General features: G+C 40.8%; 2 protein-coding genes across 5 annotated transcripts; both read left to right on the top strand.

Moving 5' to 3' along the window:
* Window positions 1–330: 330 nt before the first annotated feature.
* ikbkg (inhibitor of nuclear factor kappa B kinase regulatory subunit gamma) lies at window positions 331–15,668 on the top strand. 4 transcript variants are annotated; one of them, XM_046395968.1, is made up of 16 exons: window positions 331–711; window positions 1,430–1,570; window positions 2,138–2,403; window positions 3,709–3,786; window positions 3,883–3,984; window positions 5,635–5,820; window positions 7,607–7,668; window positions 7,898–7,945; window positions 9,461–9,563; window positions 9,743–9,858; window positions 9,971–10,123; window positions 10,545–10,617; window positions 10,709–10,843; window positions 12,190–12,326; window positions 12,867–12,931; window positions 14,462–15,668. In XM_046395968.1, exons 2-16 carry the CDS (start codon window positions 1,432–1,434, stop codon window positions 14,650–14,652), a joined length of 1,854 nt encoding a protein of 617 aa, XP_046251924.1. In that variant the 5' UTR covers window positions 331–711; window positions 1,430–1,431; the 3' UTR covers window positions 14,653–15,668. The 4 variants fall into 4 exon arrangements, with proteins under 4 accessions (XP_046251924.1, XP_046251926.1, XP_046251925.1 ...); XM_046395970.1 differs by lacking the exon at window positions 3,883–3,984 and having other exon boundaries at window positions 333–711; XM_046395969.1 differs by lacking the exon at window positions 7,898–7,945 and having other exon boundaries at window positions 333–711.
* A 927-nt stretch (window positions 15,669–16,595) lies between these two features.
* sephs3 (selenophosphate synthetase 3) lies at window positions 16,596–24,050 on the top strand. Its single transcript, XM_046397258.1, has 8 exons — window positions 16,596–16,986; window positions 17,667–17,770; window positions 20,182–20,289; window positions 20,504–20,658; window positions 21,148–21,238; window positions 21,368–21,467; window positions 22,599–22,811; window positions 22,961–24,050. Exons 1-8 carry the CDS (start codon window positions 16,710–16,712, stop codon window positions 23,209–23,211), a joined length of 1,299 nt encoding a protein of 432 aa, XP_046253214.1. The 5' UTR covers window positions 16,596–16,709; the 3' UTR covers window positions 23,212–24,050.
* The last annotated feature ends 489 nt before the right edge of the window (window positions 24,051–24,539 follow it).

The following is a 24,539-nucleotide window of genomic DNA, read 5'->3' as shown; positions in this document are numbered from 1 at the left end:
TTATTTACTGATTTTGTCTCTGTATTAATCGTGACTCATGTGAATTCATTAGAAAAATAACTGAGATAAGTAGCTCATTTTCAGCCTCAAAGGTTTGATTAAAAACATCAACTTATTAACTTTTTGTGGACCTTTCAAGCACTCTGCACTGTTTCCATCGGCGGATGAAGTTTGCTCAGTGTTTAGTGTTTCGAATATAGCTATATTATTTTTAAAAAAACTGAAGGTTAACAAAGGGAATATAGTAAACAGAGCTTCACGTACAGTGTCATCTCAGGTCAGGCTGCAAGGTATACAGTTTACTGGAAGTAGTAGCCTGAGAGGAAGTGCTGACTGAGAGGCTAATCATAGGGTAAACGAATCTTTGCGTTTCCTGAGCTAACAACACTCGCCTCCTCTGACAGATAACCTCAACACATCTGAAACGCGAAGTGTATGAGGATAATGCTTCAAAATTAGGCAAAATGGCTTCCAGAAGATATACAGTTCGTTCATAAAGGTCGTTGTTTATGTCAGTCAACCGGTACCTTAGATTACCTAGCAACTGGTTTGCCAAATTATCCTAGGTAGCTCAAAAGCTAAATCCTTAGCTATCTAGCATTAGCCCGCTTTCTAACGTTGGCTAAGAAGCTAAGGTTACTAACGGGTTGTATGTGGGTGACAGCTCGGCTGCCTGTTATTTCGGACACCAAAACTGACAAAGAAGAAAGGGTAAGAGACATTTTGTACTTACAGCGTACATACGCGGACAGTGTATTGAAGACAGATTTCATTCTGTTTCACTGTGAGGAAGAAAACAAAATGACCCTAACGTTCGTTGTAATAAGCATGAGTTGATGACGTTCTTCTGATGATCGGCAGTGAAATTTATGCCTGCTGATTTTACTTTAACTTGTGCCGTAAACAAATCCATAAAACAAGCTATGCGTCTCTGTCGACCTCTTTGCCTCATGGTATTGGGGATGACGTAATGTTTTCCTTTCGTTCACCGATACCTGAACGTGTTGTAGGTTACAGTGCTCAAAGACGAATATTGACACTTAATGAGCAAACTGAAGCCTATGAACAGACCAGATGACGTCACCAGACATAAAATATTCAAGGATGTTGACGAGAATGAATTGAAAGTGAAAGTTGCTACCTCAGGCCGCCTAATGATGATGAGGCGTGGTATGCCATGTGTCAGTAAGTGGTTATGAACGCTGTCTACTGTCTTAGGTTAGTTATGGCTGAAGAGGGGAAAAAATAGGTTCTGGTATGGTTAGGCATAGTAAAGATAAGATTGGATTTAGGTTAAGCGTCTTTGAAAACGACTGGTTGAGGAATTCAGCACACCCTGGGCAGTGTTACTTGTATAGTGATGCTTTGTATTAATAACGGTTTAATAATGTTTGCATTTATAGATGACAATATGCATGTTTTTCTACAGGGATGGTGCAGCCCCAACCCGATGGCCCAATGCAGTGGGACATGTCAGGAGAGGAGAGTGGAGGAACCCTCAGGGTCCCACCAGAGCTGGCTGCCAATGAAGTAGTGACCAGGTTGCTGAGTGACAACCAGCAGCTTAGAGGTAGGAATGTATTCACATAATTTGTGAGAAATAAGATCATATTTCCTTCACTCAAAGTCTGGTGTTTCTCTGGGTTTGATGCTAGCAGCTAGGAATTAATGATGGACTCAGGTAGCACGTCTTTGACAGAATGCTTACAGCATATAGTTACAGAATATAGTAGAAATGTTGGGGAAATAATTGGTGAATTCAAAGGAACATCAGAAAGCTTAGAAAGGACAGATAGTAACAGTACTGAGAGAACTGAGTCAGTTTTGTCAGTTATGCAGCAGTGTCTGCCCGAAGTGTGTAATATTAGCTACCACCAGCCACCATGAGCTCTTGGTAAAATGTAATGTATTTACAGTGCATTTTTAATGCTTTTGAATTCAGCATTTTTTTTTTGTATGTAAGAGGAACAACGTGTTATCCCATCTTTAAAAATTTCTATAATCTCTCTTTAAAACTTTAACTATCACATCAAAAAAGCTGCACAACAAACTAGAATAACGTCCAGTTTCTTATTGAGGAATTAGTTTAATCTATGAAGTGTCAGACTCCTTCTCCCTTCGTTCCTCTGTCCTGCAGAGGCCTTGCGGCGGAGCAACCTAGCCTTGCGTCAACGCTGTGAGGAGATGGAGGGATGGCAGCGGAGAACAAGAGAGGAAAGAGAATTTCTCAGCTGTCGTTTCCAGGAAGCCAGAGCCCTGGTGGAGCGATTGGCCCAGGAGAACCACTCCTTACAGAGCCTGGTTAATGGACCAGCTTCGTCCTCTAACCACTGCTGCAGTTCCAGCCAGACTGAAGACCTGCAGGGGCGTCCAGCGAGGAATGGACCACTGGATGGACCTCAGGTTAGCTAATTGACGTGCACGCATCTGCATTATATCTTTACCACTGTGTTCTGTCACCTTCAGAAACTTTTAATGACACTCAGTAAGTGTTTGGGAACTGAGGGAAACTAACTGCTAACTGAAGTTTCAAAGTGAAATTCTTTCTCATACTTGCTTGATATATGATTTGAGGGTCTCCGTTAGCGTTAGCATTGACGTCTCCGTATCATGCTTCATAATGCGCCACACATATTTGATGGGAGACAGGCCTCAACTGCAGAAGTGCCTGTGCTGTACCTGCACTCTTTTTTACTACAAATCCACGCTGTTGTAAGACATGCAGAATGTGGCTTCATTGTCATGCTGGAATAACTAAGCACGTCCCTGGAAAAGACGTTGCTTGTATATGTTGTTTCAAAATCTATATGTACCTTTCAGCATTAATGGTGACTTTTACGGATGAGCTTGGTCCCAGGGAAGTTGGCAGTGCTTCTGGATGTGACTGTTATCTGGCTTTTTGCATGGTAGAATCCTAACTTGCGTTTTTGATGCAGCAGCAAACTGTGTTTACTGACAAGGCGTTTCCTGAGTGTTTCAGAATCCATGCAGCAATATCCTGCCACATGGGCAATAGAAGCTCACAAGTGTTCATTGTTGATTTTTGGCCTTGCCCCTTACATGCAGATTTTTTTTTGGATTCTCTGAATATTTTATTGATATTATTGATCAAAGATGGTGAAATCCTTGTAACATGCATTTAGAAACTTTGTTCTTAAACTGCTGAACTATTTACCCACACAGTTTTCACAACATGCTGAACCTCGCTTCATCCTTACCTGTGAATGACTGAGCCTGTCGAGAATGCCCCTTTCTAACCAGTCATGATTCGAACATGTTACCAATGAACCTGTTTACCTATGGAATGTTCCAAACAGGTGTTTTTTGAGCATTCCACAAATGTTATCTTTTATTGCTCTTGTCCCAACTTGTTTGAAACATTTTGCTGGCATCATACTCAGAATAAGCGTGTATTTGCAAAAATCAGCAAATGAGAGGTTAAATATTAAATAGCCTGTTTTTGCACTGTATTCAATCAGATATATTTCAAAAAGGATTTGCAAATCATTGCATTCTCTTTTTTATATACATTGGTGACAAATGTTGTCATCAAGGCTTCTGCCACAATAATCTGTTTCCACAAATAAATGAGCAGACGTGTACTGTAGGAATACAACTTGAAACTACATTAGAATTACGCTGAAGATGCTCTACCCCGACCATGTTTCCAGTGGACATTAGAAACACTTATCTGGTTGTGTCTTTCAGACTCTAGATCAGCGGGAAAGGAAGAAAGTTGAAGAGATGGATCAACACACACAGACCACACCACCTCCTCGCAGTCTGGTAAGATTCATGACGCTATGCCCCCTGGCTGTTTTTTTAATTCAGTTTTGATGTAGTTGTTTATGTTTCATCTAACTGGAATGTTTATGTGTTTAGGATGATGCAAGTATGTCTAGCTCCTTGAGTAGCACCCTCCCCTCTCCCCCCACCTCACTTTCAGAGGTAGTGGGGGAGATAATGGGCAGGGAGAATGGCCAGGTGAGCAGCTCACTCCATCCTGCTTTCCAACAATCAGATCGCAGACTTTTTATTCAGACCAAATCAGCACTGTGGTGTTGGTATGTCATTACATATACCACTTGTGTAAACACATCCACTGCAGTTAAAGAGTTTTACATTTCTGACATTTCCGTCTAATGGCATTATTTTGCTCCTTCTTTCCTCATTTGATTGGTGGAGGAATTTTGGTTTTATGATGCTTTGTGGAGAAATCACTTGTTATTTCAGGGTAATTGGGGGTTCTTCTCCTAGATTCTGATGCCAGAGCAGGTTAACAATGATACAATTCATACTGATCACCAGATTTATTGGCCAGCTCACTGTCTTATCAGTTTGTGTTTCTTTTTTTCCCTGGCTTCCCCTGCAGTCTGCAATGCCACAGACTAACACACTACAATAGGGCTGGACCTGTGTAAAAATATTCAAACCAGTTTGAAATGAAGCCTAACACCAGACTGGACCAGTATATCCAATTTTCCCATTAGGTGTTGCACTTAACTCAGCATCTGCTCCCATTGTGCTCATGAATGGGAGGGTAGCAGCACCAGAATCCATCAGGACAACTGTGGCACGTTGTTTCTTGCAACAGCCGTTCAACTTTTTTTTTTTTGCTTTTTTCAACTATTTTTTTGCTGACAGTTTCCCCGTATGGTTGTTAGAGAGAGAGTACTTATTCTCTAATACTCTAATACTTCTGATATTATTGCTGTTGCTATGCTCTGTTTATGTGCTCCCTCTCTTGCCCCACACCCCTCTCTCTCTCTCTCTCTCTCTCTCTCTCTCTCTCTCTCTCTCAACCCAACCAGTCCAAGCAGATGGCCGCCCATCTTGAGCCGGGGTCTGCTCCGAGGTTTCTGCCTTCTAAAAGGCAGTTTTTCCTCACCACTGTCACCAAGTGCTTGCTCAAGGGGGAATGTTGGGTTCTCTGAGTTTAGTCTAGACCTGCTCTAATTGGAAAGTGTCATGAGATAACCTTTGTTGTGAATTGGCTCAATATAAGTAAACTGAATTGAATTGAATTATAACAGCACTCTGTACAGAGCTCCCGTCTCTATTAGCCTACATTATATCAAGACACAGGCAAGAACCACACTGTGTTGCTAAGCTGAACGAACATCGTTTCTACCAACTAGCCACATGTATTTAGCTCTCTTCACCCACACTTGACAAAGGCTGGTTCAGTCAGTTTACATGAAAATTGTCTTGAATATGTACACCTGACCAGACCCACAAAAGCAGAACCATCCTCAATTGAACAGGTGCGCTGGCAGTTTTTCCATAACACCTGATTTGGTCTGAGTACAGCCTTGCTCTCTGGCTGTCACACCTCTGCTTTAATGCTTCAAACCATCTTATCTTTCACTGCGTACAGGCAGAGGTTGAATAATATGGAATGGCTTGTGAAGTCAAAACTCTTAATGCAACACCTGGTACTAATGGCCATGCAGTATTTACAAAAATACTTCCCTCACTGTCTCCTTTTGTGAACCTTGGGATGTGTTCTGTCACATCCTGGTGTATTTCTACTTTTGGCTCAGTGTCAGCCCTCCAGCCAAGGGTAAACATGGTCTGTTTACCGTCTATTATCACTTCTTCTTGGTTCTTTCACTTTCATGTCTTCCTTTGCAGCCTGTGGAAGGTGCAAATGAGTTCCTGCAGTTGTTGAAAAGCCACAAAGAAAAACTGGAGGAAGGAATGAGAGAGCTGAGGAGGAAGAATGAAGAGCTGGAGAAAGAGAGGGAGGAGGGGGAGACAGAGAGAGAGCAAATGCAGCGTTGCATTGACCAACTACGTACCAAACTGGCCCAGGCACAGGTAACACCATGGACTGATTTTATATTATATCATATTTGCTGACATCACAAAGTCTGACATGGGCATTATTGCAAGTTTCCTAGAGCTTTCCAGATAAACATGGATTTTGCATAAATCAAATGTATTTAGCTATCCTTGTGCTGTGACAATGAGAATTTCCTTAACCCCTGTCCCTGAAAGGAGCCCTCAGGATTACCTGTTGTTGCCTACTGCATAGCCATATGCTTTAGAGGCAATTTTCAGGCTAACCAAGATAGCTGCCTGCTTTGATTCAAAATGGAAGTCCAGTAATTTAGTTTAGTTTAGTTTAACAAGGGAGTGTAAACACATCCATAAAGGTGGAGAACTCACAAAAGACAAACTAAAAACAAAAATGGTCTAAATGGAAGTTATCATGACTTTTAGTCCCTAGTATGTGTCAAGCTCTAAAATCACTTGATAGAACATTAGAATTACACAGAATAGAAGAAAGTGTGTTTCCCCTAATCCAGCGAAGAACATCTTTTCCAACTTCTATTGCACAACATTTATTTGATAACTTTAGTTATTAGTAACTTTGCAGATTCAGGTTATTAAAATACAAAATACAAATCTACTCCCATATCCATCCTTATCCGTCAGGGCCTATCTATCCCTAATCTTTTTATTAGACCCAATTAATTCAGATTCAGCTATTAAAATATAAAATATATAATAGACAGAGCAAATCTGATGAAGCAACACATGAAACATGTGATTCAGTCCCTGTATTGCCCTTTTGGTGGACAGTAAACTGTATGTATATTGATTGGACAGACCTTAACCACCTATGAATTTTGTTCCTGCCAAAGAGAAAATTCTAAAGATGAATAAATGGTAAATGGATTCTCTAAAATCACACATCCAAATTTAAATTAAATGTATATGTTTGTTCGAGTAGTTCTTCCACATGACTTAATATAAAGATGGGCAACATGAGAGCTCCCCAAAAGTGAAGCCAAAGCATCTTGCTTGCCCCCTAGTGGCTGGCTGCAGTAAAGATCATAAATCCATCCGCCTTTATACTAACAGAAGGGACTCTAAATACTATGTCAGACATCTAAAAACTGAGCCCTGGTTGAGTTTTGCTCAGGAAGGTGTATGGCCAGGACCTCATCATGATCATGACCTCATGATCACTACTGCACAGTCGCAGGCTCAGAGTAACATAATCAGCTCAAGGTGGCAGCACTTGTGGCCAGTATGCTAAGTAATAATAATAATAATAATAATAATTGCAATAATAATAATAGACTTTTAATTTATATAGCACTTTTCAAAAATCACTCAGTGCTTTGCATGGTTGAACAAGGACCAGAATATTTCAGAACTGCAATGAAATAAAAAAAAAAAAACCCTGTACAATTAAAAAATAATACAAAATTAAAATAATGTAATAAGAGAGTAGTGCACAATAAAAAACACTGAAAAAAGAAAAATAAATATGTGCATACTAAGGGTAGTTGTATTAAGCTAACTTACATGCATTATAAATCGTTGCAAACATAATTTTCCCCATTGTGTATTACACTAGATCACATTTAGATGATGATCAAGGAATATTAAATTGGATAAAAATAGTTCGGAGAACTAACTGCGTATCTTCTATTGCTTGTCCCATCTCGGTTACATCTTGTGTTATAGATAAAACATTCACCAGCTCGAGAATGATGTCTCCATGTACAGCAGAAACGATGTGGCTGTGGATGGACACAAGAACTGGCTGCCTTTTCTGTGATCTAAAAGACTTGTCTGAATGTTTTTACAGGCAAGCAATGTTACTGAGGAGGCCGCTCAGCGTCGCTCTGAGGCACAGCACTCCTCTGACTGGTAAGATGCACTTTGATTTCTAATACAAAACACTTCAGTGCATTGTTTGAAGCTAACAGCACTAAACTTTCTTACTAGACCAGCTGAGTGCTTTTTAATTAATCTTAACTGTTCTGTGTATCTGCAGACTGTTCTCCTCTAAGATATAACAGCAGTAGCCTTTCTTCATCTTAATAACAGCCTCGCTTTTCAGATGTCTTCCTCCCTCTCTGTCTGTTCCTGTTTCCAGCTCTAGCCTGGCTAAACTCACAGAGCAGCTTCAGGCCACACAGGGCAGGTGAGCCCACAGCTCTGTGAGGCTTTCTGTTTCACTGTGTGCACGCCTTCTTCTTTTAAGTTCTATGTAGTCTCTTACTGTTACTGACCCATCTCATATGTTTGTAATCACTTTGTTTTCTCCTGTTTATTTTTAAATAAGACATGCTTTTCATTCATTTTCCACGCCTCCACGTTGGCGTCAGCCGTGGTTAGATGCGATATGGTTTCGGCTTGTCCATCCATACATCCCATTTTCATGAATGAAAGATATTTCAAGAAAACTTTGAGGGAGTTTTTTCAAATTTAAGCACAAATATCCAGTTGGACCCAATGATTAACTGATTAGATTTTGGTGGTCAGATGTCACTGTGACCTCACAAAAAAAAACCTTAAATGAAGAATTTATGTGCTAATTATGGCATAAATTCACACAAGTGTCTAATAGATAATGACATCTTTATATCTCATATATCGTTATATAGGGACATAGTGCTATTTATTCCATTATATTTACCGGAAGCAGGTGTTAATTCAGAGCTTTTAAGCTCCTAAACTTAAAACGAGAAAGAAAGAGAGTTAACTTACATTTCAGCTCTTAGTTTTTCATACATGAAACAGTTACTTCGTGGTGTTCCTGGCAGACTCAATGAAGCAGCTGGTTTATGTTAATCTGTGGTGCCTTTTACGCATGCTGTCAGTGGTGGAATGTAATTAAGTACAGTTCTGAGGTACATTTACTTAACTTGAATATTGCCATTTTATACTTTAAGCTTTTACTCCACTACATTTCAGAGATAAATATTTTACTTTTCACACCGCTATATTTATTTAACAGCTTTAGTCACTATTCATTTTTCAGGTTACAATTTTACATATTAAGTAATGTACGATAGGTCTTAATACTATGTTATTAGTGAAACTATTTATTAGAATATGTAGCAGTTAAAATGAACTCTAGTTGAAAAACTACCACATTAATATACTGGCACCTTGTTGTCAAAAATGATTCAGTAACATAGCGATAAAATACAGGCAAGACCCATTTCTCTGCATTCTGATACTTGAAATACATTTTGGTGTTAATACTTCTGTACATTTACTTACACAAAATTCAGAATATTTTACTGTCTTTACAGTTGTATTGCTGCTTCAGTTTTATGAAATGAATGTTTCTTCCACTTCTGCAAAGTTGACTTAATTTGTTGGCAACTGTTGTCATCGAAATGAACAGACGGTGGCTTAAATTATCTCTTGCTAGGGCTCATTTGGGGTAGAATTCAGTAAATTCACGGCTCTTGCAAAAACCTTAAACTTACAGTTTTGCCAGAAAAGAAAACAGTTGTTCAGTCCTACATCTTCTTTTCTTTAAACACCAAAACCCAGTGAGTTTGAGTTATTGGACAGAGGATTTAACAGTGATTAAGCAGTCGTACATATACATTTCAGAAATATTCTCCCACAGTGTATGTATTGGAATTTAGATTCAAATGTGTGACATTCTGCCCCAGTTTAATTATAAGTCTGCTGTGTGTAGGTATCGTGAGTTGGAGGAGAAGCTTGATTACCTGCAGAAAAGTTCAGCTCAGCGGGACAGAACTGAAGCCCTCCTCAAACAGAAGGACAAAGACTGTGCCCAGGTATGAACTGCAACAGCTGGGAATTTTTTACTTCTATGACTATAATCCAAAATTTTCAAATCTTCCAACTAGTACAGTTACAAAGTTACAGATTGCACGTTAGCCCGATGGTGCTGTAGAAAGCAGTCTTAAAATATCAATTTTAATTTTGATGCTTTAAAGCTGTTCTATTTTTGTAGCTGGCTAAGGACTGTGACACTCTCAAAGCTCAAGCAACTTCTCTATTGGGAGAACTGAATGAGAGGCAGAGCTGCCTGGAAAAAAGCGAGCACGAACGCAAAATTTTGGAAGATAAGTAAGTCACACCAACGTTAATGCAGATGTGGAGAATTCTCTGTGTGTGTGTGTGTGTGTGTGTGTGTGTGCGCGCGTGCTGATGTGTTTCTCTCCACTCTCTTTGTGTCCAGGCTGTGCAGTAAGACAAAATCCCTGCAGACGGCAGAGCGGGAGCTGGAGCAGCATAGGAAGCAGCATCATGTGGCCATGGACAAGCTGCTGCTGCAGACCCAGAGCCTGGAGCAGGCCCTGAAGACAGAGAGACATGTTGTCACAGAGGAGAAGTGGGTTCAACACACACACACACATATGCACATCATTTCCTGGGGACTTGCCTGGCCCTAAACTTAACTTTAACTTAACCCTGACCTCAAAAGAAATCTTTACTCTAAAAATGAATTATTTACATGTTGCAAGTCCCCACAATGTGACTGTGTAAACATAAACCATGTCCCCACATTGTCAGAAATACAAGTCCATACACACACACACACACACACAGCAGTTCCCCAACTGAATATTAAAATCCTGCACAATTATGATATCAAGAAAGATTTTTTCCAGAGATTGAAAGATTTCTTTGACAGGGATTGATGGTAATAACTGCTGCTGGGATTTGTTCTAAATTCTTCAATACTGAACAACTCCTGAGATTTGTTATACTGTACTTTATGGTAAAATTCTGTTTCTCATTTTTGCTCTCAGGAAGAAACTGACACAGCTGCAGCATGCCTACACATGTCTCTTTAGAGACTATGATTCTAAACTGAAGAGTGAGGTAAAAACACATTTAAACACCTATTTATCCTCAGTAGTGTTGCTGTTTACCTTGTTGGTTCATGTCTTTTTCATTCATCTGTGTCTCCCAGGGAGGAGACCTGTGCAGCCGACTAGAGGAGGCAGAGAGAGCACTGGCCCTCAAGCAAGACCTGATTGATAAACTGAAGGAGGAGGTGGAGCAACAGAAAGGCTCACTGGAGACAGTTCCTGTCCTTACTGCACAGGTGTGGTTCCACTGCTGCACACAAGACACTTTGTTCATTCAGTTCAGTTAAGCTCAAAGAATAGCAGTCAGTGACTTTGCAGTTCATTTTGTTCGTTGTTCAGGCAAGTGAGAGCAGAGAAAATCTGGTTATCTGTTTTCATGGCTGGCGATGGCTGTGGTCAGGCATTATACTATTGGACTGTCCGTCCATCCCTCTCATGGAGACATCTGAGGAATGTCTTGAGGGAATTTCTTCAAATTTGGCAAAACATGTTTTTATCATAACTCAACAATTCATATGCTAATTACGACAAAGTGTCTAATAAGATAAAATGATGAAGTGATGACTGCGATATCAGAATGTTTTCTGTCCATTATTCAGCACTATAACTCAGGAACAGTGGGGCAGATTGTGACCATATTTCAGACGCTAATCTTCGTGTCCACCTTGACACTGTGCTGATTGTATAGATCCTCTGTTCTGCAAGGTTGAAGATGTGTGTGAAGCATCCATGTTTTATAATTTGTTGCTTCTTTGCAGCAACATCCACATTTGAAGCATTGTAGTCTGCCAGAAGCTCATTAGTTTTAAAGACACTGAGCTTCAATAAATGAACAAGCATGAGGATTTGAGCGACTTTGACACGGGCCAGATTGTGATGGCTTGATGATGGGTCAGAGCATCTCCAAAACTGCAGCTCTGGGATGTTCCCGGTCTGCAACGGTCAGGGCCTACCAAAAGTGGCCCAAGGATGGAAAAGCAGTGAACTGGCAACAGGATCATGGGCAGCCAAGGCATAGGAGCATAGGAGCATAGGAGCATAGGAGCGAAGGCTGCCTATGCTGTCCAATCCAATAGAAGAGCTACAGTAGCTCATATTGCTGAAAAGGTCAGTGTTGGCTCTGACAGAGAGGTGTCAGAACACACAGTGCATCGCAGTTTGTTGCATATGGGTTTGCATAGCTGCAAATCAGTGGTTTCTTTCAGCAGGATAATGAGCCTTGCCCCACTGCAAAAATGGCTCAAGAATGGTTTGAGGAATACAACAACTTCAAGGTGTTGACTTGGCCTCCATAGTCTCCAGATCTCAATCCAATGAAGCATCTGTGGGATATGCTGGAATAAAAAATCCCATTCACAGAGGGCCCCACCTTGGAACTGACAGGACTTGAAGTATTTATGCAGGTGAATTTCAGGCTTCAGGGATATAAGCTCACAAAGATAATGGAGTGGGGAAAATAGCCACAAGTAAGACCCTCGAAACAGAGACCAGGTGTGCACATATACACTCCGACTGGATTGGCAGCAGATTGACTTTTGTTGAAGTCATATCTCCCTTTCCTACTGTCTTTGTGTTTGCTCAGGCTGAGATCTACAAGGCAGATTTCCTGGCAGAGCGAGAAGCAAGAGAGAAGCTAAACCAGAAGAAGGAGGAGTTGCAGGAGCAGCTGACTCAGGCCCTGTCTGAGATTGACAGACTCAAACAGGAAGCCACATCACGGTAAAGAAAAAACAATCTCTGAATGGAATGGAAAAAATGCATAATGCAGGCCAAAGTCCATTTTAATGGTTGATTAGCGGTGCATGAAATGTGATCATGTGGACGTTATGTATTCGTCAGTCTACTTTGTTCTGTGCTCCAGTTGACTGTTCTGAGGGACATTCAAAGCTTTGCTGACACCATTTCTTATCCAGGGTTACATAGTCTTTGTCAACTGAATTTCTCTCCCTGACCTCAATTACTGATCAGATACCGCAGGAGCATCTCGAGGTGACATCAGCTTTAGTGCAGCTATCATCAAAGGCACATTGTCAAGACTGAAACTTCATTTCTGAAGCCAGAGCTGTATATTTGTTCGTCCTCTGCATATCCATACATGAAGTAAATCATGATAAAACATCTCAAGGAAATTCAATCGAATGCAACTGTTGAATCAGTTGAATTGAGAGAATTGAGATAACCATGACCTGGATGAATGAGAATATTCACAGGCCCATGATAAAACATCAAAGTTATCTATGTTCACCTGTTTTTTTTTAGAGCACGTATGGAGCAAATGAAGCTGCGACACCAGGAAGACTTTCCGCCACGGGTTCCTCCACAAGGTACATTAATACAAGTTTAAAACACTTTGGGAATCAATTTTTAAGCCTTTCATGCATTAACAGAAACCGCTCCAATAGGAAATGTTGAGTTTGCATTAGCAGTGACATTTGCATTTTTTTTTAGATGCCCTACTGTAAATATTAAAATATTCCAATATTTTCATCAGTGGGCCATAGTCACTATAGTGTGACCTCATTCAGTGATAGGGACTTAGCAGACACTTGCGTAAATGAAAAGTAGTAGTTCAAGTGGTGTAATTAAATACTGAAACTACAAACATTTTGGAGCCATAAAAGGAAAGGAATTGTTTTTTTAGTTTCTTTCTTTCATTTTATCATTGCTTCTCAACTGTACTTGAACCGCCCTTGACCAGCCCAGCCCCCTTTTTCTCTCATAGCATGAGTGGGCATTGCACTGCTCACTTAAGTATATTATGTCTCAGTTAGTCATACATATTGATTGTTGTTATTCACTAACAAATGTTTAGAGAAGTTGTTGCATGCTATGTTTGAAGTTACCTGACTGAGTAATCAATCAACCTGGACTCCAGTTTCTTAAAGGCAGCTTTCTGACTGATGGACACCATACAAAACCGGTGCTGACATCCTGAAGTTTCTCGTGTGTATAATTGCTAATCACACGTACATCGTCATTTTCTAAGTAGCTTTAGTGAACCAAACTAGATTTCCTGTGCAGTGTGAAAAGTGTTTGTGACCATTGGGACGCTGATATTGCAGCTCTGCAGAGCTTTATAGCTTCTTTTAAGCTATTTTTTGTTTTCCAGCATCAACAGGCAACTGTTTTCAGTAAGCAACCTTAAGAACATCATTGTGCACTATTCAGCACCAAGCAGCAGACAGATTTAGTGACTATTAAGTAAAAAGCTTGGAGTATGTAGCAGCCAACAAGAAGACAAGATGACCAGAAATACAACTCCAAATAAATGAAAAATGTTGCTCTGTGTCTGCTGGATGTGTAAATGGACGATTCTTTTCTTTGGTTAACATAGAGTGGGTGGGGTTTACGGCCTGTACTGCAGCCAGTCAACATGGGGCAAGTGAGATGTTTTGGCTTCACTTCTGGGGAGCTCTCATGTCTCTCATGTTCATCCATATATAGGTCAATATGCTGGCCCCAAGAAACCAAAAATCTTAAAACTACTTTATATCGTGTAGGTTAGTTTGTAAATAATTGTAGTGTAGTAAAAAGTACAATATTTTCCTCAGAGATGTTGTGAAGTAGAAGTACAAGGTAATTTAAACTGAAATAAAGTACAAGTACCTCTAAATTGCCCTTAAACACAGTACTTTAGTAAACGCACTTAGTTACTTTTCCTGGCTGAGTATTGTTGACTGTCCTGCTGTTGTAGAGCTTTACCAATTAAACTGATGCATATATAAGAAAATGGCTTTGGAATAGCAGCCTATTGTCGTGAACACCGTGATCTGGCCCCCTTAAAATAAATACATAAATAATTGTATTTTCTCAAGATTCCTTGTCAGTAAAAATTTCTTTCTCCTTCGCCTTAGGTGTGTTCCCCGGTGTAACATTCAACACAGCACCACCTGCCCCCTCATTCCGCAATCAAGGCTTGGTACCAGTGGGTGATCAAGGAGCAGCTGGAGCTGAAGAGCTGCCAGACTTACGTTGTCCTAAGTGCCAATACCAGGCTCCGGATATGGACACGCTACAGATACATGTCATGGTCTGCATACAGTAATATGAGTATAGTTTGACACGCCATGACAGCCATGCACACACACACACATACAAATATATATACAGTATATTCAGTTCAGTGTGTCTGTTCCTAGCTCTGTGCACCTTACTTTTTGCCATGCTAGGACACATACTGAATACATACCATGAATTTTGGAATCAAAACAAGTGGTAGATCTTGTTGACAGTAACAAAAAAAAAAAAAGAAAAAGAAAACCAAGAGAACAAGCATGGTGTTTTCCTAAAACTACTCCAAGGATTCAAATTCTGCTCTGGCTTTTTTGTTCTGCAGCTGATCCTCTGATTTATTTTTTTTTCCTCATCCTTTTTTATCCTGGCACCTGCTCTTTTATCTCCCCTCTTCCCCTCCCCATTCCTTGCCTCTGCGATGGCACTCTGACGCACATGTCCATCTGTATTTGTACATGATCCCTGATCTCTTGATTCAGTCCCTCTTCTCTAAAGTGGCATAGTAGTGACTGAGGAGGTAACTACATACTGTGCAGTCTGTATACTTTGACTGCATAATCCATGTTATACACACCCTAAATCAATGGGCCTAAGGTGAAAAAAAGTGAAAATTCAAGGGACTACTTTATCCCTCAAATGGAAAACATATGACAATGTGAATAATGTAGTGAACTTTAATAATATAGAATATTCAGATATGTTTTGGTTATAAATGTTGCTGTCTGCATTACCTCAAAACCTGTATTATGTATTAGAGATGGATTTACTCCTACTGAAAAGAAAAATGCCATTCTGTGTGTTCTGTACCTGTATACATTTTTGACTGTAACACTGCTTTATCTCTGATGCTAGCCTGACCCTTAACCGATAGCCCAGTTTGTGTTCATCATTTTGTCTTATCTTTACCTGTGGCACCATATTTGAAGGTAAGCACATTGAGGGTCCTTCACAATTTGTGTGACTATTATCTGTAATTATAGATCATTTGGTGCGCAGAGTAATGTTTCAAACTGTTGAAGATTTATGAAATAAATCAGTTATTCATTAGGCCTTGTGTGTATGATGTCATGTGTATATACAGTCAATGGAAATACCAGACAAAACCCTGTGTGTTGGGGGGCTGGAGGGCTGGAGCCTATCCCAGCTGACTACGGGCGAGAGGCGGGGTTCACCCTGGACTGGTCACCAGTCGATCACAGGGCTGACACACATAGACAACCACACACTCTCACACTCACACCTAGGGGCAATTTAGAGTAGCCAATTAACCTAATGTGCACGTTTTGGGGATTGTGGGAGGAAGCCAGAGCAATAAAAAACATGATTATTAATATTATGTTCTCTTTCTGCCAATATTATATTTGGTTTCCAAATCCCCCTAAATCTTACTTTAACTACAATTTGCTGATGATAGGCTATCTAAATATTTTTAGTTAGGGGACTTTTACTTGTAGTGGGGTACTCCACTCGAAGAAGCCCTTTATGACCATTCGGTGAAAAGGAAAGTTGTTTTCATTTTTATTTTAACAGCTTATCACAGTAGTAATATTTAATTCATTTAGCACAGTGACTAGTGCAGTGTGCTTTATGTTTTAAAGTAGTAATCCTGAAACGAACAAATGAATTGACAAAAACATAGGCTACATAGAGCCATAATACACCTGAAAGAAACCATTCTAACACTCCACGACCGTCCCCTGCTGCGTCAAGTTCAACGGCAAGATACAAGACACCAGGAACTGGAAATCAAAAATTCCGCCTTCAAAATAAGACGCTCGCTTCTATATCTGACGACTGCTCCGTTTAAGAAAACTTTTTCTAATATTGCAGTCATCCAAGTCCTATTGTAAGGACATTTAGTATGTGTGTACTTAACAATTTGTGAATTTTGCATAGATATGTTAAATGTGAATTTATACAAGCAACGTTCCGCCAGGAAGTTGCATTCGTTGTATTTTGGTTGACTTTACACTACTTCTTGTTTCAAGCTGCGCTCGAGAGACGGACGCACGCACCATTCTTCCTCGCGTCTTTATTTGCCGGTGTGCGCGAGTGGCGTCGTTTGTTTGAAGTGGTGCTTAGGAAAGCATGTCAGGCTCAACTTCTCCGCCTCCCTCGGCAGAGACTGTGGGAACCGAAGGATGTTTCCCCCCTGGATACAAGCCTTTCAAACCCGAAGAGCACGGCCTGGAGCGCGGGTTTCGTCTCACATCCTTTTCGGACTTGAAGGGATGAGGCTGCAAGGTCCCGCAGGAGGCTCTGCTCAAACTCCTGGCGGGACTGGATGCGGACCGGGCCGACGGGACAGGGAAGGCCGGAGACCAACCATCGGAGTTCGGCCAGCAGTTGCCCGGCCCCCGACTTGGTAAGAATCAAATTCGGAATTAGCATAAAATAGCCCCCTTACATGTGGTCCGGAACCCTGGTGGTTAACGTCAGTTAGCTATAAGCATAACTGTTGCTAACCATGCTAGCTTGTGTTAACTCATGTGGCAGCTCATTTGACAGATGGGCGGCTAATGGTGAATGACAGCTGTTTTCATTTATCCTCAGCCATCGAATTTACTAACATAAAACCTACTTAAAGTAGTATTTTACGTTATCACTGAGCTGTAGTGTAAAAGCATCTTAGCTAGCAAAGAGTGTTTAAGAAGAGGACACAAGTTAGGTGAGCTGTCAAATTTCTAGACGGTAGCCATGAGTCAGCAAATATATCTACGATGCTTTCAGTGCAAAGTTCGTGCTCTTGGTCAAACATTTCTTCTAGTAAAGCAGTTTCGTAATCTTGAGCCGATGTTCTGTAATGTTTCTTAATTGACTGTCTTAAGAGGTGTAGCGACCATACAGCATGTCGAGAGCATTGTACAATTTTGCACATTGAACCCGGTCCCAGAGTCCTGACATAAATACTACCTTTAGTAAACATCACCGTCACAGGTACACACACAAACCAGTAAAATAAGAGCATTCTAAATCACTGATATTAAGGCTATCGTATTGCGTTGGAAAAACAGCACTACTTTCCCTAACTCACTGTCTTTCCAGGCGTAGGGATGGACTGCTGTGTGATTCCCTTAAGGCATGGAGGGCTCTCACTGGTCCAGACCACAGACTTCTTCTACCCTCTGGTGGAGGATCCCTACATGATGGTGAGATGGTGACATTTGTGAACATTGTACTTCACATTGTACTTCACATTGTACTTCACATTGTACTCCACAAGACTAAGCATTCATAGTAACCTTGACGATGGCCTTCACCAGTTGTGACAGCTTGTCATCTGTGCCATGAACATACAGCCATTATTAGACATACAGACCACACTCACAGTAGACTTAGCATTTTATTAATATTGAATCAAAAATAGTGTTAATCTCACGATATATCAGTTTGAGGAAAGTTACAAAGAAAGTTCACATTCCCACATTATGAGGAAGGGATGAGTGTTTGTGTGGGATGTCTGTATGTGATACTTAGGGTGTTTTCACTAACTCATGTAGTACATGCTGACAGTATATTCCCTGAGCACTTATTTCCTAAAATAATTCCAACACAGATACTAACTACTTACCTGTGTCACTTAAATAATCACCTCTGGTATGGGTCTGTATGTGGTCATGATGCTGCCTATTTGATCCCTTCCACTAATTAGGATCATCTTTCTCATAAATAAAACAGATCCATTAAAAGCTGGTGGAAACATATCCATGACTGTTCACAAAACTCTCTCACCTTAAAGGGGAATTCCAGTATTTTTAATCTTGGGCCCTATTTTTACATAAAGTATGCTGTTGTGTAAATGATTCACACTTACCAAAAGTTTTGGAATTGATCCAGTAGATCACCTCAGTCTGCACCCGTGAAAGGCCGAAATGTTACTTTTATGTGTGACAGCATTACAGAAAGGTTCCCTACAGAGAGAGAAGTTTTTGTTGCTGCAGGAAGTTGAAAATGGAAAAAATGAGTCAAAGTTTGGAGAGAAGAGTTTGGAGTTTAATGAAGAAAAAAAATGCCCCAAAGAATTGATTTCCAAAGCTATGGGAGGATTTTGAACTGATTTCAACACTCTAGATGAGGAAACAACTGCAACATCTCAAAAAATACCACAATTCCCCTTTAAGTAATACAGTTTTACTCTAATGTTCTTACAGTTATTGTATTACTACATGTCATTCTGTGACGTGAGCATGACAAATTGAATAGTCATGCTCAAGAACTGGAAAAATCTGTATTAGGGCTGCATGATAGAGGGAAAAAAAGACTTTTTTTTCCATACAATGAGTTAGTCGTGTAGCGATAACACAGTTGATCGTAATTTCTGTCATTTTTCTAACTTTAAAAGTCTTCTAACAAAACAAACCCCCCACTCCTACTTCTAATACAGTTGGTTCAGCCTTCTGCCAACCCTCCACTTTTGGTTTCAGGTGGGTGACTGCATGGACCATTGGGAAGAGAACAGGTGTAGAGGTAATTGGGGGGGGAAAAAAATTAAACGTTTGTTAATAAACTTTACAAATGGACTTGTGTTCTGCAGTCGTCTTATTTACGTGTAATACACCATATCTGACAATGGTGAGATGTATACTCAATCTGCGTGGTGAAAGATAAACAGACTCAACAGATCTGCGGTCTTTTGTTGTAGATTGGAAGTTGAAAATGAGAACCTTGTGAGTTTTCCTTTTGTAAGTAGCAAAAACGTCATTTGACTTAACGTGTGTCCTGCAGTTTGACCAGTGATGAGCGTAGTGCGATGTCGATGCTGAAACGACACACGGTTTTACTCTTTCTGTTTGACCTTATTGTTGATTTGGTTTCACATAGCCTGACCTCTCTGTTTTGCCACTTCAGCCCTGTCCTTTGTCATTAACATTGTCCTCCTTGTCTGCGCTCGTTTTCTTACTTCACGCTGACTGCTGCAACCAAGCAACACACCTTAAATAAATTAAACGATTAGGTGTTTTGTGTCACTCCATTATCAAGGGATATGAGCTGTTGGAATGAGTATTGTGATACCTGCCCATTACACCAACAGGGACTTAAATGATATTACATTCTACATACAGAGACATTAATATGGAGTTGGTCTAGCATTGCTAGCAAAGTCCACAGTGTCGCAAGCTTAAAGAGCTGAAATACAGTGGAAAGAAGGCAAAATAAACCTGGAGCACTTTTTGTTCACAATGCACAGGTTAAGCGAACCGCTACACGGACTTTAAACAAGCGGTTTGTTTCAGAGCGCTCTGAGTTTGTTGTTTGCTGCGCTCATATATGAGCAAAAAAATGCTAATTAATCACTTTAATCTACTCACACTGATTACAGTTTATTTGGACAGCTGAAAGGGAGTACGTGTGCAAACATTGCAAGAGTACTTTTTCTAAAATGTTTTTTTTACATGTCTTAAAATTGAAAATTTTAGGGAGCTCCAAAACCCCAAAACACACAGAAATAAGCACTGTTCTGAACCTGGATCTCCTACATTAAAAATAACTGTGTGTGCAACAAGACAACCACTCTTAAAGGTATGTGCCTGCTCTAACCAGTTTTCTGTTTGTCTCTCAGGGCAGGATAGCGTGTGCTAACGTCCTCAGTGATCTCTACGCCATGGGTATCACAGAGTGTGACAACATGCTCATGCTACTGAGCGTCAGCCAAAAGATGAATGACAAGGTAGCATTATGTGTGGACATGGCTAATAAGGTGTTGGCTTTGCTCTTACTTATTGACACCACTCAAATGGATTTTGTGGGCATAATGATGAGTGCAGTGTGTCTTTTGAACAGACCCTTGACTTGTGGATTTTGGCAGTTTCTTGAATGTAAACTAAGGTCTTCTGTCATTATTGAGTATCATGAGTATGTGTGTGTGTGTGTGTGTGACACAGGACCGTGAGCGGGTGATGCCGCTGATGATTCGTGGGTTTCGTGATGCAGCAGAGGAAGGAGGAACTTCTGTGACAGGAGGCCAGACGGTGATCAACCCCTGGATCATTGTAGGGGGAGTAGCATCAGTTGTCTGCCAGCCTAATGAGTTCATCATGTAAGTCATGTTATATTCAATGTGGATTAGATAACTTTTAACTGAGAACATGTCCTTACTTAGTTACCCCTACACCACAAATACTAAAAGCTATTTCCAAAATGTCCACTTCGTGCAAGCCACGAAAAACAGCACTGTTTTCTTTTTAACAGTGCAATTTTCTGCCTTGCCAGTGACAGCCGTGGTCAGAGGCATTATGTTTGGGGGTTGTTGATTTGTCCCATTCATGTGAGAGAATTTTCATTTCCTATGGCATAACTGATTAGATTAGATTCTGGTGGTCAAAGGTCAGTGTCACTTGGCAAAGTGGTTTGGCCATAATTCAACAATCCCTACTGTGACAAAATGTCTTCCAGGATAGGACAAAGTTCAGCTTCACTCTGACACCATACTGTTCTGGGATAGACTGTACTGGACAGCACCTTGTTTCATTTTTTTGTCTTTTTGTTTATTTGTTTCTTTCTTTCTTTGGGGGGGGGTTGTCCCCAGGCCGGATGGTGCTGTACCAGGCGACGTCTTAGTTCTGACTAAACCTCTGGGGACGCAGGTGGCTGTGAATGCTCACCAATGGCTCGATCAGGTCAGCCGCTGCACTCTGTTCATGTGAACAACATCTAGAATGTTGTCATCATATGGACACATTTCTGTGCTCACACTCCTCGCCCTCCCTTATTATGTGTACTTCCTGTCTGTTTTTATATCTCACCAGCCTGAAAGGTGGAACAAGATCAAGCTAGTCGTGACCAAAGAGGAAGTTAAAGAAGCCTATCAAGAAGCCATGTTCTCCATGGCAACACTAAACCGCACAGGTACACTGCACTTAGTCACTGCTGTTCAAGGAAATGTATTTACCATTTCATTTATAGCTGAGCGAGTGTTTAATAGCTGGTTCACCATTGTTCCGCACAAGTGATCTGAATGGATTTTTTTTAGCTGTGAGGAAAAATTAAAACACGTAGTCTTTTGAAGTCTTTCTGTGATTTTCTTTAGTTGTGCTAATATAAATAAAGACATTCCTATCAGAATCTTAGGGGCCAGTCAGCAGTTGCTGAAGCAGTATCAGCCAATGCTGATCACCTATCTTGACTTAATTATCACCTTTAGTTGTTAGTGATGTAATCAAAACATTAATCTCACAGAAGTAAATTTAAAACAAATTGAAAAGTTATCTGTAAACTGTGAAAAACAGAATGAAGAAAAAATAAATACTACACAGAACTTAGTGACAGAGACAGAAACAAAAAATAAAAAAGCACAAAAATAAAAATTAGTCTTGGTTGTCTCAGTCTTTGTCCTGAGGCCTTTGTGTCCTGAATCCACTACCCCACCACTGTTTACTTTCACCTCTGACTGAAACTCCAAACTCCTCTGAAATGTACTCAGTCGAAGTACTTCAGCAGATGTATTTACTGTAACCTTTCTTGTGTTGTCACTTTGTTTTTGGTATTGTGGGAGGAAGCCGGAGTACCCGGAGAAAACCCACACAGGCACAGGGAGAACATGCAAACTCCACATAGAAGGTCCCAGACCGGGATTCAAACCTGGAACCCTCTTGCTATGATAGACCAGTACAGTTGGAACATCTTAGAATCTTTGTACTTTTGTAGGCTTCGCGCTGAGTAGCCATCCAGTGATAATATCTATAGTAACAGCATACAAAGATGAACTCGATTCAGTTTGTCATTTGCTTAGTGATGGGCTGTTTGTCCCAGCACACTTTTTTCTGGATCCTGGTTGGCTCAAGGATTCTGTGAGAGACAATGGGATGCCGAGCCAGCCCTGCAGTCTCTATCTGATTGACACATCGGACCATTAGACCACTGATCAAAAAACAAAAAATCATCCAATAACAACTGGTGGTTGATCAGTCAGAGCACCCTTAGTTATTAAGGTTATATAGACCATTTGCATTCATTTATATTCGCTTTTTTGTCTTCCAGCGGCAGGTCTAATGCACAAGTTCCAGGCACACGCTGCGACTGACGTTACAGGTTTTGGCTTGCTAGGTCACGCCAACAACTTGGCAGCACAGCAACGAAACGAGGTGGCTTTTGTCATCCATAATCTACCAATCATAGCCAAGATGGCTGCCATCAGTAAAGCCTACGGAAATGTGTTCAACCTGGTTCAGGGCACGTCAGCAGAGACTTCTGGTATGAAAACTGAAATGAACATATCCTGAATGTTGTCTGTTGAATGGAGTAATGTGTGAATTAGGTGAAATGATTATTTAATTGTTTGATGGTGTATATTATTATAATTGTTTTTTTACTTACTATCCTCCTCCTCCCCTTCCCTTCAGGTGGGCTGCTGGTGTGTCTGCCCAGAGAACAGGCGGCCAAGTTTTGCTCGGAAATGAAGAGCCAGAGCTCTGGAGCTGGAGGTCAGGGGGCAGTGGGTGGGGCGTGGATAATCGGAATTGTGGAGAAAGGCGACCGTCGCGCTCGCATCATTGACAAGCCGCGCATCATTGAGGTTCCACCGCGAGGAAGCCAGGCAACAAATCAGGACAACAGTTCCAACAGCCCCGCTCCTAGCCCCAATCTGTCATAGACATTGCTGCCCCACTGACACTGGTCCTGTGTAGGGGGGGTGTGTGGGTGTGGGTGTGGTTTGATGTTGCTGTCCATTTTTATTTTGAGTCAAAATGCTGAGCGCACACAGGAAAATAAACAACAAAAAAAATCCCCATCATCTTTTCTACTGGGCAAGGGAATGAACAGCATACACTGTTATTCATCCATCATTGGAAAGAAGATGCAAAGCTCCTAAAACGAGCTGACCTTTCAGAAGCATTTTGGAACTAAATTAAAATTCACAGTAGTATGCCCTTTCTTACTCCATATAGACGAGTTAATTCATATTGTTAAAATGAGGTTTCTGGTAACACCTTGCTTCAGTTTTTAAGAGAAAACATTCCAAATGATTCTTGCCAATGAACTAAAAAACTAGTGTGTGTGTGTGTGTTTGAATATTTTTATCATTTGACTGGGGGCCTTTGCACTGGGCAGATAAAGCAGGTTTCTGTTTTGGAAGTGGATGATGTCAATGTCTCATGTTGGTGAATGTATCATGTGAAAAAGAAATGGTTCATTGGTCCTGGCAACCTGGCTCTGCCCACGCAGCGCACAGGGAGGCTTGAGCAGCTTCCTGTGGGCAGGTTGGGTGGTGTTCAGATTGTCCTACTGTGTCAGCAGATTGGTTCTCCAGCACCAAGTCCCAACCACCCTTCCTTTTAATGAAGCTCTACCTTATAAAGCCCAGACAACGGGATCAGGTGGAGCAGATGTTTGCCTCTGGATCGGGGTCGGAATTGGACTGCTGGAGGTCTAAAGCTGTATGTGTTTGTAGATTTCCTGCTTTTCACAATGAATAAAATCATCAACAAATCACACTGGAATACTTTTTAACTCTTATGTTAGCACACTGAAATACTACAATTTTATATTGAAGCATGACTGGAGAATCTGGAAACAAAAAAAGCATAAAAGCACTAAACCCATTCCATCTTCAGCAGAAGGTTGTGTGTTCTTGTGTGAACCTGAGAAAGTTGGCAAAGAAGGAGCCTGATATCTGCAACAGAAAGTTTGTGAGAATGGACTTTAAGATTTAAGGGGTTTAAGTTAAAGACAATATTGAGTTTAATTGTAGGAACTGTAGGATACAGGGTTCTCTGGCTTTGTGCCACAGATTCTGCCTGTTCTTCTGCTGTAAATCTGCTGAGCTGAATAGGAAGCATGAGGGTGCTAATTACTGCATTTTTCAGCAGGACAGTGACTCTTGTCAGTATCATATTAATGTATATTCTATTCTATTCTATGCCTGTGGTGCGTTTTGTGATGTGTTTAAACCTGTTTGAAGGACCTCTAAGGTGGTCACGC

This window comes from Scatophagus argus, chromosome 8, assembly GCF_020382885.2.
Source record: "Scatophagus argus isolate fScaArg1 chromosome 8, fScaArg1.pri, whole genome shotgun sequence".
Classification (NCBI taxonomy): domain Eukaryota; kingdom Metazoa; phylum Chordata; class Actinopteri; family Scatophagidae; genus Scatophagus; species Scatophagus argus.
This window is presented reverse-complemented; position numbering and strand designations above follow the sequence as displayed.